Genomic DNA, 12,771 nt, shown 5'->3' on the forward strand with positions numbered 1-12,771 from the left:
TAATCGTGTCGATGTACAGAGTGCAGTTCAGGAAGAAGATTGCAACAATATAAATAGTTAGCGAAGTGAGTACTCATTTTTATCCCGCAGAGGATTTTCGATATAACATCTAAAATGATTTTCATTTGTGGTTACTAATATTGGTAAAATGAATCTGGTCAGAGAGATATAAATCTCTCTTTGCACCTACCTCAGGTTACACCCAATACCTTCTTTACCATCGCTCTCCTTACCATCACACTTCTTACTCTCACTTTCTTTATTCTTTTCTGTGTCGGTATATCAATATCGACCTACATTGGTTGGGGCCAGCTCGGTTACGGATGGGCATGACTCGCTTACATGGGCATACCTCGCTTAGCGTGGCATACCACTTAGGGCCAACTTCTTTGTACTACTAAATATTACTACGTAGTATATAGCTAAACTCCGTGATTCTTTTTGATCGTATAAAAGAGATCCACTCCTCCGAACCTTAAGGTTAAGGAGCAAACAGAAGTCAGATACTATTTTTATCGATAGTTTTGCAAGTGCGAGAAGCTGCGTGCGCTGCACGCTAGGAATGAACGTTCGCGACCGGCGATCCAACATTCGTGCTTTGCAAGCTTATGCTTTCCGTCAGCTCGCACAATCGAGAGACTTTTAAATCTTTCGGTACCTACTATACGGTACTTCCAAAGTGATGCTCTTCTCCATCTTGCTAGCCTGGAGCTTTCTCTGTAAAAGAGCTTATGGAAAGGTGTACTTATCGGCTATCGAGCGGTTCCCCCAGTAAGTTCCACTTGGTTCATATTTATATAATGTAAGCTTTTAGGCGAGTTATAGACGGAAGCCGACCAGATCAATGGACTCAAAAGGCCTTTTAGAGATACAGAATTCGATGCGAATCGAGAACGCTGGAATCTACTAGGACGTGGTTTGACGATGTGTAAATAAATTCATATCTAAAAATCGTTACTTATTACGCGAAGTGAATAATTTAAACGGTGAACAACCCTGCTGTCGTTATTGGTTTTGCAGAAACTTGTGGTATTGTGCTATCGAAATGGATAGTGACATGTTTGGAGATGTTAGCAAAGTATGGATACCAAGATCTTACTCGGAAATCAAGGAAGGTGAGATCAAGAAAACGCAATGATAGCAACGCCAAGCCGAAAACGAAGAAATCATGAAGGGAATATGTCAGGTCCACGGCCGTGCCACACCCAAAGAAAACTGTACGAAGTACTACTTGGTACACTCCGTGCATAACTTAGGGCCTATTTGTGTAGGAAGTTAGACCAAAAGTACACCAAAAAAATTATAAGCAGCGCATTCTCTTGAACTACCACGGTACAGGCCTAAGAATTACCCCTCGCGGGTGCCTGCGACGTAGTATTACCCCTCGAGGATAGGGTAACCAGGGGGTTTGAAGTGGAAACTAAACTTTTGAGGCACCCTCGAGGGGTAATACTTAGGCCTGTACCGTGGTACTTACGCCTGGGACGTAGTATTCCTACTTCGTACCTTATACGGCGTAGAAGTTTGAGCTTTACCAGATGCTGAGATTTCCGTACGGAGTACCTACAGCAAAAGTGATCATTTTCATTTTGTTGGCCCGTGCACCATGTACTTCCGAAGATAGGTGTATCACTAACTTCCTACCTATCCAAACAAGGCTTAAGGCAAGGCAAACGTCGTGCGTCGTTGTAGTGCGCTCTGAGCCTCTGGAGGACTCGGTCCATGAAGTAGTAGAAGTACGGAGGGTGGATGAGTCGGAGAGAATTACCAAACTGGTTGGTACTCACCGATGCGCTCAGGCCTCCGGGACCCGTAGCCCATGCTTTGGTATAAGGAGTAATGGCGTACTGCACGACACGAATCAGACGCTGAACGCCATTGCAATTCCACCTTTGCGCATACTTACAAGCTACTGTAAGGAGTCTTTGGATACAATAATGGGAAGCTGGCCACAATTCCTGCAGAGTCAGAGCTGTACGAGGACCATCTATCCCATACCGCAAACGACAAACTCGAGTAATGGCAGTCTCCGTGGAGGTTTTCCGCTGTTGTACGCCGCAGCAGTGTCCCAAAGATCGGGACATTTCCGAGAAATTGACGTTCAGAGAAGGAATTTCCATGCCAGACATGACTTCAGCGTAAGAGTCCAAAAGATTCGACTCAATCCGGGTATTTGGGTTGTATGCTGCAATATTATTCATGCTCGACGTCGAATTCGAGAACGTCATGAGGTTGATAATTTTAGTTTCAGGATCAGCATTCCGTTCTGCTAAGGCAACGACCAACCATCTTTATTGGAACTTGGCCAAGTTGCTCGGTATAAGCCTCCTCATCACCTCGATTTGATTCGCAAGGTTCTTTATCTTCATGTCCTCGGCTCCACTGGCGTCTAACCTGCGCATCCCATCTCCGTACAGGACCGTATAATCCGGAAGAACCTCTCCGTCTGTCACTTCGCACAGAGGTCCAATCTTGCAATGCTGTGATCCATTAGCGCCACAGCCAAAGAAGCTCGTCAGCAGCCGCACCTTTCCCAGCATTGCACCCTTCCCAACTTTCGCATTGACTTCAATCACAGTGCCTTCTCCTATCCTTCTGGCTTCCACTACAGCCCCGAGCTCAACGACTACTCCGTCCTCAAGTACCACGCCATATTTTGCTTCATCAGGTGGATCGCTCTGCAAACCAATCTGGCTGCGCTCGCAGATGATACATTGGCTTCCCACTGTGATGGGCGCAAAGCTGGAATTCAGCTTTGCTCTCGGGTGGATGATGGTATCTGAGCCCAGCGTTATGAGCTCGGTGCCGACTAACTGTGCTTGTTCCGCAATGACTAGAGACGAGGAGAGTTGCGTCGGAGGCTTCGGCGGAGGGACCATCGCGGACTGGCGTCTCGACATATTTGCTGTTTGGATGATGTTGTTGAATAGAGGTTCTAGATCTGACTGAGATCAATGGAGGGAGGAGATGAGAGGCAAGCGCAGGCCTGAGGGTGTAGCAGAAGCAGATATCAGAATGGACATTCTCATTACGTGAAGTTCACGCCGCTTACTTCTTTGATATCGGCGGTGAGGGTTTCGGATCCGAACTTCAATGTGAGATCTATCTTCGTAAGTTTCAGAAGATCCGGTCGACTTCACTTCTCTACAATAGCTTCAGGTGCCTCATGGAAACACAGGTGACAGTTATCGATCGATATCCATCTGCTTACTCATCCGCGCTAGTGGCATCGGCCAATCACTCGCCCCAGATACATGATGATTCAATGACTAAATGCTAAATGGACCAAGGCCATCTCGGAGTTAGACCTCGAATTTCGACATCCACCTTTTTTATACGGCACCGCTTTACAACGCGAGCGCAATTAGTACAACCATATCTCACAATGCTTTCGCGACATGCACCTACGCCAAAGGCTGTTTCCTCTCTCTCCACCCGCATTCTTCCATCCGCAGCGTGCGCCGCTCCCCGACTCCCTTCCTCCGCCTCTCCTACACAATCCCGCCGTGGCCTTGCCACAGTTGCAGATGCCCCCCCTCCACCGAAGCGGACTTACGGTGGATTGAGGGATCAGGATCGCATTTTCCAGAACCTTTACGGACACCATGGGGCAGATCTAGCAAGTGCGAAGAAGTATGGAGATTGGTACAAAACGAAGGAAATATTGCTCAAGGGCCACGAATGGGTATGTTGGACAAAAAGGGCAGGGAGTTGGAGGGCATGCCGTTGACATATTGGACAGATTATTTCCGAAATCAAGGCTTCGGGTCTTCGAGGACGTGGTGGCGCTGGATTCCCTTCCGGGATGAAATGGGTATGTTTGGATACACGACGAGGTGGCACATGAGACTGATTGTCTATAGTCATTCATGAATTTCAAGGATTGGGACAAAGAAAACAAGCCGAGATACTTGGTCATCAATGCTGATGAAGGGGAGCCTGGAACCTGCAAGGACCGAGAGATCATGCGAAAGGATCCTCACAAGCTTCTTGAAGGATGTTTGGTCGCAGGACGAGCAATGAACTGCACCGCTGCCTACATCTATATCCGCGGCGAATTCTACCATGAGGCAACTGTTCTTCAAAGAGCCATTCAAGAAGCTTACAAAGATGGACTCATCGGAAAGAACGCTTGTGGCAGTGGCTACGATTTCGACATCTACCTCCACCGGGGAATGGGAGCCTACGTTTGTGGTGAGGAGACATCATTAATTGAGTCTCTCGAAGGCAAGCCCGGGAAGCCTCGCTTAAAGCCCCCGTTCCCCGCTGCCGTTGGTCTTTTCGGATGCCCTTCGACTGTGGCAAACGTCGAGACAGTCGCAGTAGCGCCCACGATTTGCCGCAGAGGAGGCTCATGGTTTGCTGGATTTGGACGTGAGAGGAATGCCGGAACAAAGCTTTTCTGTATCTCTGGTCATGTCAACAACCCATGCACAGTAGAGGAGGAGATGAGTGTTCCCTTGAGAGAGATCATCGACAAACATTGTGGCGGTGTCCGTGGTGGATGGGACAACCTCTTGGCTGTTATTCCCGGTGGATCATCCACCCCTGTCCTGCCAAAGAGCATTTGCGATGACCAACTTATGGACTTCGATGCCTTAAAGGACTCCCAATCTGGTCTTGGAACGGCAGCCGTCATTGTGATGGACAAGAGCACTGATATTGTCCGTGCCATCTCAAGACTGAGTCACTTCTATAGACATGAATCTTGTGGTCAATGTACCCCTTGCAGAGAAGGTAGCAAGTGGACTGAGCAGATCATGAAGAGATTCGAGAAGGGACAAGGTCGCTCGCGCGAGATTGATATGTTGCAAGAGTTGACTAAGCAAGTTGAGGGCCACACCATCTGTGGTAAGCTTCAAAAACCTTGACAGAGAGATAAACGCAGCTAACGTGATCTAGCTCTCGGCGAGGCTTTCGCATGGCCCATCCAGGGTCTTATCAGACATTTTAGACCAGAGCTTGAGGCCCGGATGAAGGACTACGCCGCGAAGAACGGAGGGGATCCGCTGGCGGGCGGTTGGTCACATGATGCGAGACAGCAGGGTCAGCTGGTGGCACCTGGGCAGTAAATAACATCAGATGGGGGATGGGGGTTTAAATTGTTCATCGGGGTTTGCCTCTATTGTATTTATTGAAATTCGGCATGGGTGCTTCCTGACAGGCGCAATGTATTAGCAAGACGCTTGCACTTCCTTTTATACTATCACCGGACTTACTCGATCTCATGGCGACGCAGAATGTTTATAAGGGCAATGCTACCTGTAATGTCAAATTCCTTTGTTGTGTGTTAAGCAATTTCTATTGTCCCTCTGTCCCTCTGCCCAATCCTCGGCGCCTTGCAATGGCAGTGGCAGTGGGATGTGTCACGTGGGACTTGGTTGACTTCAGTGGTGGAGGCTTGGCATTGTCTGTACGGAACAGTACTAGCGCGGCTTCGGCTTCTCCACCAAAAAAGATTCGTTCGGGACTCTAGACTAGACTTGCACCCTTGGACTCTTGGACTCTTGAACTGTTGACCGTTGAGCCTCTGTGGAAACTTTCATTTTGAAAACAACAACAACGACATTTCATATCTGCTCTGTCCAACCTCTCAGTCGAAATCTGCAGCTCCCCTAGTAGCTCTGGGCGACAACATAAACATCACATCCAGTCTCCGAAAAACCTCGTCCCTCCTCCACTTTACTCGGCTGTTCCAGCTCTCGACAGACCCCAACATGACATACATGCCATACAGAAAAGCCGCGATCTTTCTGAAGTGCAGCCCAGAGCCCTTCAAGATCGTGAATGCCCTACGAGCAACATTACCTGCAAACGTTCCGGATGCCAGAAAAATCGATCCTGTAGCACCTATCCCGCCCTACGTTGCACTCTTCCGGAGGTAGGTCGATTGGGCAGCAGCCATTTACCTTATAGTATATCTGAAGCTGTTTCATGGGTCCAAGTGAGCGTATGCTAATTACCTTATCTCTCAGGTTGCCAACCAGCCTCCTAAGCACATATCAGGAAGCGCTGACGGACCTCGCCTCTCAGCGCAAACCATTCGAAATTGAGGTCGGAGCACCCTACATTTACATTCAAAACCTAATGGGCAATGTGCCCAAGTCTAATCTGTACTCTATCGGTTTTCAACTCCCCATGGATGCGATCGAATCTCTTCGAAAAGAATTGTACAAGGGATTTGAAAAAGAGCTCACGGAAAGTCGTGCCAAATCGGGAGCACCTGTGCCTCGGTACACGCCAATGAACAAAGCGAGCCTACTGATCCGTAATTCAGCATACGGGCTCACTCGCTCGCAGGCTGAGGAGGCCCTCGGTCAGCTGCAGCGGGATTACAAGAATGGCCTCGGGAAGATGCAAGCAGAGGGCTTTGCATTTCAGGAACGCGCTGAAATTCAGCCTCCATCGAAACGTCCAGCCGCGCAAGAATATATGTTCACAGGGGCATGAAAATCGACTAAAATCCATGCGGGTTCCATATCTCGATGCAGATAGTGTCGAATTGGGTTCCCAGTATCCAGTATTGCTCCCAATGTGGATATCAGGACTCGAGATGTAGATTTGCGACGGAGGTGGCTGACGAGCTGCTTGGCAAAATATGTACAATACCCTACCAGAAGCGATGTAACAATAGAAACATGTATATGTACTATCAGCTGTCGCTTATGGTATCGATACCTTTTCGCCTATATAGCACGCTGAGTCCCAGAGTGCAATATGGCCGGACATTTTGGGGGGATCAGCGGTTCTCTCGGGTCCCTATCGAACATTCTTCGCTATCCTCCTGGAGATGCAGCGACCGCTGCCACGGAGACACCAAAAACAAAATCCTAAAACTATTTCGACTTTGCATTCGCTGGATTTGACCTAGACCAGCTTAGACTGAGATGCACCTTACTTCCTCGCCATTGCCTTTCGAAGTCGGTATGAGTCACGTATGCTCAAGTGGGCATTTGGCTTGGGTGCTTCATGGCTGCAAACTTGTGAACTAGTGGTTCTAGGATCCATCGCTCTTGATCCGCATTCGAGGTGGTCGTTGGTTCGAAAGTCAAGTCAAGTCAAGCGTTGCTTGATGTGTTGGTGACTGGAATCAACTCGGCGGAAACATTTGTTCTTTTTTCCTCTTCTTCTTCTTCTTCTTCTTCTTCTTCTTCTTCCTCTTCCTCTTCTACTTTTTCTCCTCCTCCGCCTCCTCCTCATCCTCCTCATCTCATCTCATTTCCAGATATCATTCCACTTCCGTCATTCTACATCCGACACATCAACAATGGACTCTGACTTGCCAAAACCAACAGCGACCAGACTCTCCACAGAGGAGGAGGTTGAGCTCGAAGTGAAGCGCAGCCTTCAGGGTGGAACATGCGCCTGCTCCTCTCTTACCAGACTCTCTGGAGGCCCCGCCAACTTGGTCTACCGAGGCGAATTCGTGGACCCCCTTCCCGATGGCCCAAGACTGTAGTCATCAAGCACGCCAAAGGCTACGTAGCTCAGAACCCACGTGTCCCAACAACGACTACGCGTTGTATAAGCCATCTCTTTGCATTCCCCGGAATCATCATATGCGGGAATCATTCTAATATGTGTGGATATGCATGTGTGTGTGTGTGTGTGTTTGTGTGTGTGTGATCAGGACTACGAAAACACAATCCTAACAACGCTCCAAACCTTCACAGGCATCACCACCACCGCCCACATCGCCTTCCAGACCCCAATCGCGCGCTGCTTCTACCCCTCCGTCAACACTCAAGTCCACTCCTATTTCCCCTCCTCCATCGACCTCAAGACCTGGCTCCTCAGATCCCCCGCGCTCCTCACGCCCGACCACTGTTGCCGCCTGGGCTCTAGCCTTGGTCGCTGGACGAGGGCGTTCCACGATTGGGGGAGGCTGCCGGCTCAGATGGCCTTGGTGGAAAATATGAGGGGTAATGTTGCGATGCTCGATCTGAAGCTCGCGATCAATTACGACAGCGCCGTATGCCTCGTCACGCCTAGCAGGCCATGCTGGCTCGTCGTGTAGGCCAGGCCGGTAGCGGCAGCGGCAGTTCTGGGGGCCACGTTGATGATGGAGCCGCGCTGCTTGCTTCTCATGAAGGGGAGGACGGCGTGGATCATGCGCGTGGGCACTGTGAGATTCATGCCTACTCTTGGAGCGAAAAGTTTTTCTCCGTGTGTGTTTATTTCCGCCGGGTGAAAAGGGCAGGGGGCAAAGGAAGGGAGGGAGGGGCTGGGAAGAGATTTTTTTTTTTTGATGAATGGGTCTGTCTGTATGTCTGTACGTACTGATGCAGTCCCATTCGCGATCGGTGAAGATGTCGATGGCTTCGTAGGTGTCTGTTATGCCTGCGACTTTGGCGAGCACGTCGATCTGATTGCTGTTTTTTTCCTGTCAGTATGCAGGTTTTTGTAAGCTTCAGAAAGACAAAGACAAGAACTTTGGCTTGGACTCGGCTAATAGTTAAGCGAGGGGGGAAAGGAGGGGGGTGGTTTCCGCAGATAGCCTGGTCGTGGCACGTGCACGCCTAAAAGAACAACATAGGTTGTAACGTACCCGAGTTTCGAGACGCAGATCCTGATTGCCTGGTCGCATTCGCCGCCGGGTAGTAGGTCACCTCTACGAAAGTGGCAGCGCTCGTGGTCGCGCTGGTCGTCGATTTTCGCGTACTGAATGACCGGGAGGATAGCAGACACGCCGTCTTTGTAGTATCTCGGGAGTAGTAGTAGTTTCGGGAGGAAATTGGTACTATCGAGATACTAGAAGGGGGGGAGTAACGGTTCAACGGTGTCTCTACGTTCATGTCTTTGATGTCGATGCCGAGGACTTCGTATCTGGGAGCCAGATCTCGGGGTTAGCTAGCTTGTCCTCTACATATGAGATGAGAACAGACTGGTCTGTCTTTCTAGTCGAGTGGAAAATCTCGGTGTGGGAGAGAATAGAGTGCGCGCCGTGATGAGGTCGACTTACTGATGGCCGAGGAAGACTTGAGCGGTTGCGAGCCCGATGCCAGAGGCACACCCGGTGACGATAGCTACCTTCCCGAAGCCGGCGACGTCGCTTTCGCGCCGTGGCAGAATCGTTGTTTTCGGAGTGGTAGTTGAGCGGCATTTCTGTTTTTCCTCTCTCTTCCAATTTTAGGCACGGAGGCAAGTGAAGAAACGTCCCCTTTGCTTTCGTTATACTGGTCAGCCGGGTATGATTATGAGGAGATGGGGAGATACGGAGAAGGTTATACGGAGTACGGGCAGAACACACGGGGAGATGGCCGAGAGGGAAACGAGAAATAGATGAACGAGGGAGATATACATGTGATATATATATGCATACATCAAGCCTGATTTGCAGCCGCTGCTCGCGTGCCATTCACATTCACATTCACATTCACGCTGTAGGCAAGCGAGGGCTCGGCAGTTGCCGGGCCATCTGGAGATAGTGTATCTATCACCCTCCTACTGGGCCTCTTCAGTTGAGGTGCGAAGTTCTGGCCGGGCGGTACTGTATCATGGCGCCGCTGGACTTGACACAGCTGGATGAGTGGGCCTGCTGCTTATAGTCTCGGTCTCGAGGAGGAAGAGCGACAGATATACCCATCCAGAAGAGCAATCAAAGCAAAGCAAAGCCTGTATTTTCCAAAGTAAGCCACCAAGTGTACAGGAGAAACGGAGCCTATGACTTCCTCAAATGATTAAGTCAGTGACGATGGAATATGAATTAATCGCATGGAAAGCTAGCTACGAACTACCCATCATTTTTGGATCCCCTACGGAGTGAAGCTACTCGTGCAGCCGAATGAATATCAAAATACTTTTTTTTTGTGAACCCCAGCGCCATTCCACCTCCCACTCCCACTCCCACTCCCACTCCCTGCAGTTAATGCATACGTGCACCAGTAAATAAGCAGCCCAGCCCACCTGCTCCGCGTAAAACGCCATGCTAATAATACCCAGCAAAAGTATACAACCAGCCCCCCCGTCCCCCCCACCCCAATGATCCTTAGGTCGTGGACAGCAACTTCGCTGCATCTGGCTCATAGATCTCAGCTACTCCCCACCACCCTGGAACCGCATCTGCAGAACCCAGCTACCTTCAAACTCCACTCCCTTCCTCACCCTCGTACCGCCTTTCTTCCATGCCGCAGGTCCAAGACCAATGTCAGCAACGAAGAGCTGCCAGCCTGTGCTATCTTCATCAGCGATGCCTTCGCCCAGCGACATTGCCTCTAGAAGTCCCTTCTTAGGAGCGCCCATCGAGACGACGAAATCGGCATGGATGTATAGTTGGCGGCCGTCGACGATGCTGACCTTGCCAGATGTAGGGTCAACACCTGTAGGGACATCGATTGCCAAAACACGAGCTGTGCTGCGATTTGCCCAGGCAATGAGTTCATATGCTGAAGCTTGATCGCCTGTTCTTAATTCCTCGAATGAGATAGTTAGACCAAGCAGACCATCGATGATGAGTTCAAGAGGCGATTCGAGAGTCTTGACGTACTCCAGAAGCTCGATCTTGGTGAGGATCTTGCCTCCAAAGCCCCGGAAAACCTTGATTTGACGTCTCAAGCCGACAAGAAGCTCAGTTTCCCGCTCTAGTCCGAGGACGCAGACGATAACATTGAAACCGTGGTTTCGAATTTGTCGACCCGCCGCGACTGCCCGAAGTCCGCTTTTGCTGTTTCCGGCAAATACTACGATCGTCGGTACAATACTAGTCTTGCCTTGGGTTAGACCTCGACCACCGATGTTCAGTGCAGACAGAGCAACTTCGGCGATTCCTCGACCAGCGTTCTCTGTCATCATCTCTTCTGAGAGGCCAAGTTCGTGGTCCGCGATGTTCTCAAGGTTGAGCATCTGCAGAGCTGATATGGTCTCGCATCGACCATTGGACGGAACAAGGAAGAAAGAAGGCTTTGCAGCAGCTATCGGAATCTGTGAAAAGTTAGCAGAGAAAACATTGATCCGTCTCAAGAAATCCTACCGACACAGAGCGAGCAGGATGGTTAACAACACTACCCTTACGAGAGACTGGTCGCCGACTCAACGAAAACTTGCTCTCAGCCCTCTCCACCCGCTCGGTTCTACGAGAGCGTCTCCCACTTCCAGATCCCAATTGGCTTGCCCTCTCCTCCCCACTCTCCCCAGCTTCACTCTTCCACGCCGTAGATTTGACCCCTCCAATAGGAGCCTCTAGAACGTTCTCCGTATAATGAAGATTCTTCCCACCAGCCGTCCCCGGTTTCGCTTTCGGCAGCCTGTTGTGCGATACCAGCCGATCCTCTTCGGCGATACTGTCTTCCGCCTGGATCTGGTTAAAAACAGTATGTTTATCAAATTTCGCCAGGCTGCCCACGAAGTCGAAATCGCCCATCTCTTGTACATCAGTAGCGTCCTCCGTCGCCCAACCACTCTCCTCCACCTTGCCGCCCTTCAGCCGATTCTTCCGTTTTAGCGTAGCAAACGGCTGAAAACTGGTCGTTGGCTCCAACAGCGGCGTCTGTCTCCAGCCCTTGGAATTAGTATTCTCATCCACCACCTCCTCACGCGGCTTGCGGTTCTTCCTACCCCTACGCGTCCTCGCCTTCGCGACCGGCTGCTCAGGAACAATCTCCGCCTCGCCGTCCAGCTCCTCAATCACCGGTATGGCAACAACGTCGTCATCGTGCGGCTTAACCTTCACACGCATCTTCTGCATCGGTTCCACCAACGTCGCAGCAGGCGTAAGTTCCCGCAACGCCTTCGGCCTGCTCTCCCTACCCGTCGCCGTCCGCGCCGAGTCATCCGGCTCCGTAGACTTAGCGCTCCATTGCGCAGGTATACTCGGCCTCTGGCTATTCGCAGGCGTAGTTCCAGCCGGTATCTTGCTCATGCTCAAAATAGCAGGATCCTCGAATGTCTTGAGCTCGGGGGCAGCTGCGGGAGTGGGGCGAGGAGGTGGTTGGCGGGGGAGCTGCGCGTTCTCGTTCGTGGCCTCGACGAGCTCGACGATCTCCGAAGCGTTGATGGTAAACTCGGGAACGAACTTGCCGTTTGCTGGACATGTTACTGAAGAATGGTGTTAGCAAGTGCGGTAAACAGTGTAGCTGGACTGGACTATGGGAAGGTGCTTGCCATTGCGCAGAGTCAAGGACCTCCCGGGCTCAATGCCACTGACCACTCCTCGCAGCTGGGCACCGGGTGGCGCACTGAGCGTTACCAGCATGGTGAGTCCAATGAAGGTATTCGACATGATGTCGCTGTGTGCTGTATGCCAGCCAGCGTCTCTGCCGTGCAGGTGAGGAAGTGTTGGCGGCCAGTTGTGAAGACGTTGATTGTTTGATTGTTTATGGTTTATGGGATAAGATCTGCCAGTCCGGGAGAAGTGAGAGCTTGCCTGGTAGCTCCGGGTTTGAGGGAGGAAAGGGGCGGGGGGCGGTTGTTGGGATGGAAGAAAACGCGTGTGCTACGTTATGCTTCCTCAGATGTTCGTTCCCCTGAGTCGTTATCGATAAGCTTGCCAAGACTATATTTTTTGCTTTCCTTCCCTTCACAATTTCACTTCCAGGAAACGGGTCAACGAAGACGGGTTTCTGAGCCTGTATGCGGCGCTAGCTACGAACTTACGATATTTCTATTAATATTCGTAAAGCCGATTAGAAAACACATCTTCCGAAGTAATCGAAGCGATGCACTTTAATGCTAGCCGGTTCTTTCGTATCTACCGACGGAACAGAAGACGATTAAAGATACGAAATAGGTATTACAATATACTTTTTTAAATAGAATCCGAATTCGATATTATCG

General features: G+C 50.4%; 5 protein-coding genes across 5 annotated transcripts; 2 read left to right on the forward strand and 3 right to left on the reverse strand.

The window, feature by feature from the left end:
• Positions 1–1,764: 1,764 nt before the first annotated feature.
• On the reverse strand, positions 1,765–2,900 carry L3040_003970 (uncharacterized protein; the record flags this gene model as incomplete). Its single annotated transcript, XM_066156616.1, has 5 exons — positions 1,765–1,847; positions 1,907–1,958; positions 2,013–2,289; positions 2,395–2,480; positions 2,529–2,900. The coding sequence occupies 5 exons, from the start codon at positions 2,898–2,900 to the stop codon at positions 1,765–1,767; spliced, it is 870 nt and encodes a 289-aa protein (XP_066012192.1).
• A 485-nt stretch (positions 2,901–3,385) lies between these two features.
• On the forward strand, positions 3,386–5,072 carry L3040_003971 (uncharacterized protein; the record flags this gene model as incomplete). The annotated part of the gene is made up of 4 exons (XM_007294848.2): positions 3,386–3,685; positions 3,743–3,814; positions 3,864–4,851; positions 4,903–5,072. The coding sequence occupies 4 exons, from the start codon at positions 3,386–3,388 to the stop codon at positions 5,070–5,072; spliced, it is 1,530 nt and encodes a 509-aa protein (XP_007294910.1).
• Positions 5,073–5,717: 645 nt separating this feature from the next.
• On the forward strand, positions 5,718–6,450 carry L3040_003972 (uncharacterized protein; the record flags this gene model as incomplete). Its single annotated transcript, XM_007294847.2, has 2 exons — positions 5,718–5,881; positions 5,976–6,450. The coding sequence occupies 2 exons, from the start codon at positions 5,718–5,720 to the stop codon at positions 6,448–6,450; spliced, it is 639 nt and encodes a 212-aa protein (XP_007294909.2).
• A 1,509-nt stretch (positions 6,451–7,959) lies between these two features.
• L3040_003973 (uncharacterized protein) lies at positions 7,960–9,103 on the reverse strand (the record flags this gene model as incomplete). Its single annotated transcript, XM_066156617.1, has 4 exons — positions 7,960–8,123; positions 8,281–8,372; positions 8,549–8,751; positions 8,963–9,103. The coding sequence occupies 4 exons, from the start codon at positions 9,101–9,103 to the stop codon at positions 7,960–7,962; spliced, it is 600 nt and encodes a 199-aa protein (XP_066012193.1).
• Positions 9,104–10,035: 932 nt separating this feature from the next.
• Positions 10,036–12,217, reverse strand: L3040_003974 (uncharacterized protein; the record flags this gene model as incomplete). The annotated part of the gene is made up of 3 exons (XM_066156618.1): positions 10,036–10,920; positions 10,970–12,033; positions 12,100–12,217. The coding sequence occupies 3 exons, from the start codon at positions 12,215–12,217 to the stop codon at positions 10,036–10,038; spliced, it is 2,067 nt and encodes a 688-aa protein (XP_066012194.1).
• Between the last annotated feature and the right edge of the window lie 554 nt (positions 12,218–12,771).

The sequence above is a fragment of the Drepanopeziza brunnea genome, assembly GCF_022702325.1.
Source record: "Drepanopeziza brunnea f. sp. 'multigermtubi' strain 214-2 chromosome Unknown ctg5, whole genome shotgun sequence".
NCBI lineage: Eukaryota > Fungi > Ascomycota > Leotiomycetes > Helotiales > Drepanopezizaceae > Drepanopeziza > Drepanopeziza brunnea.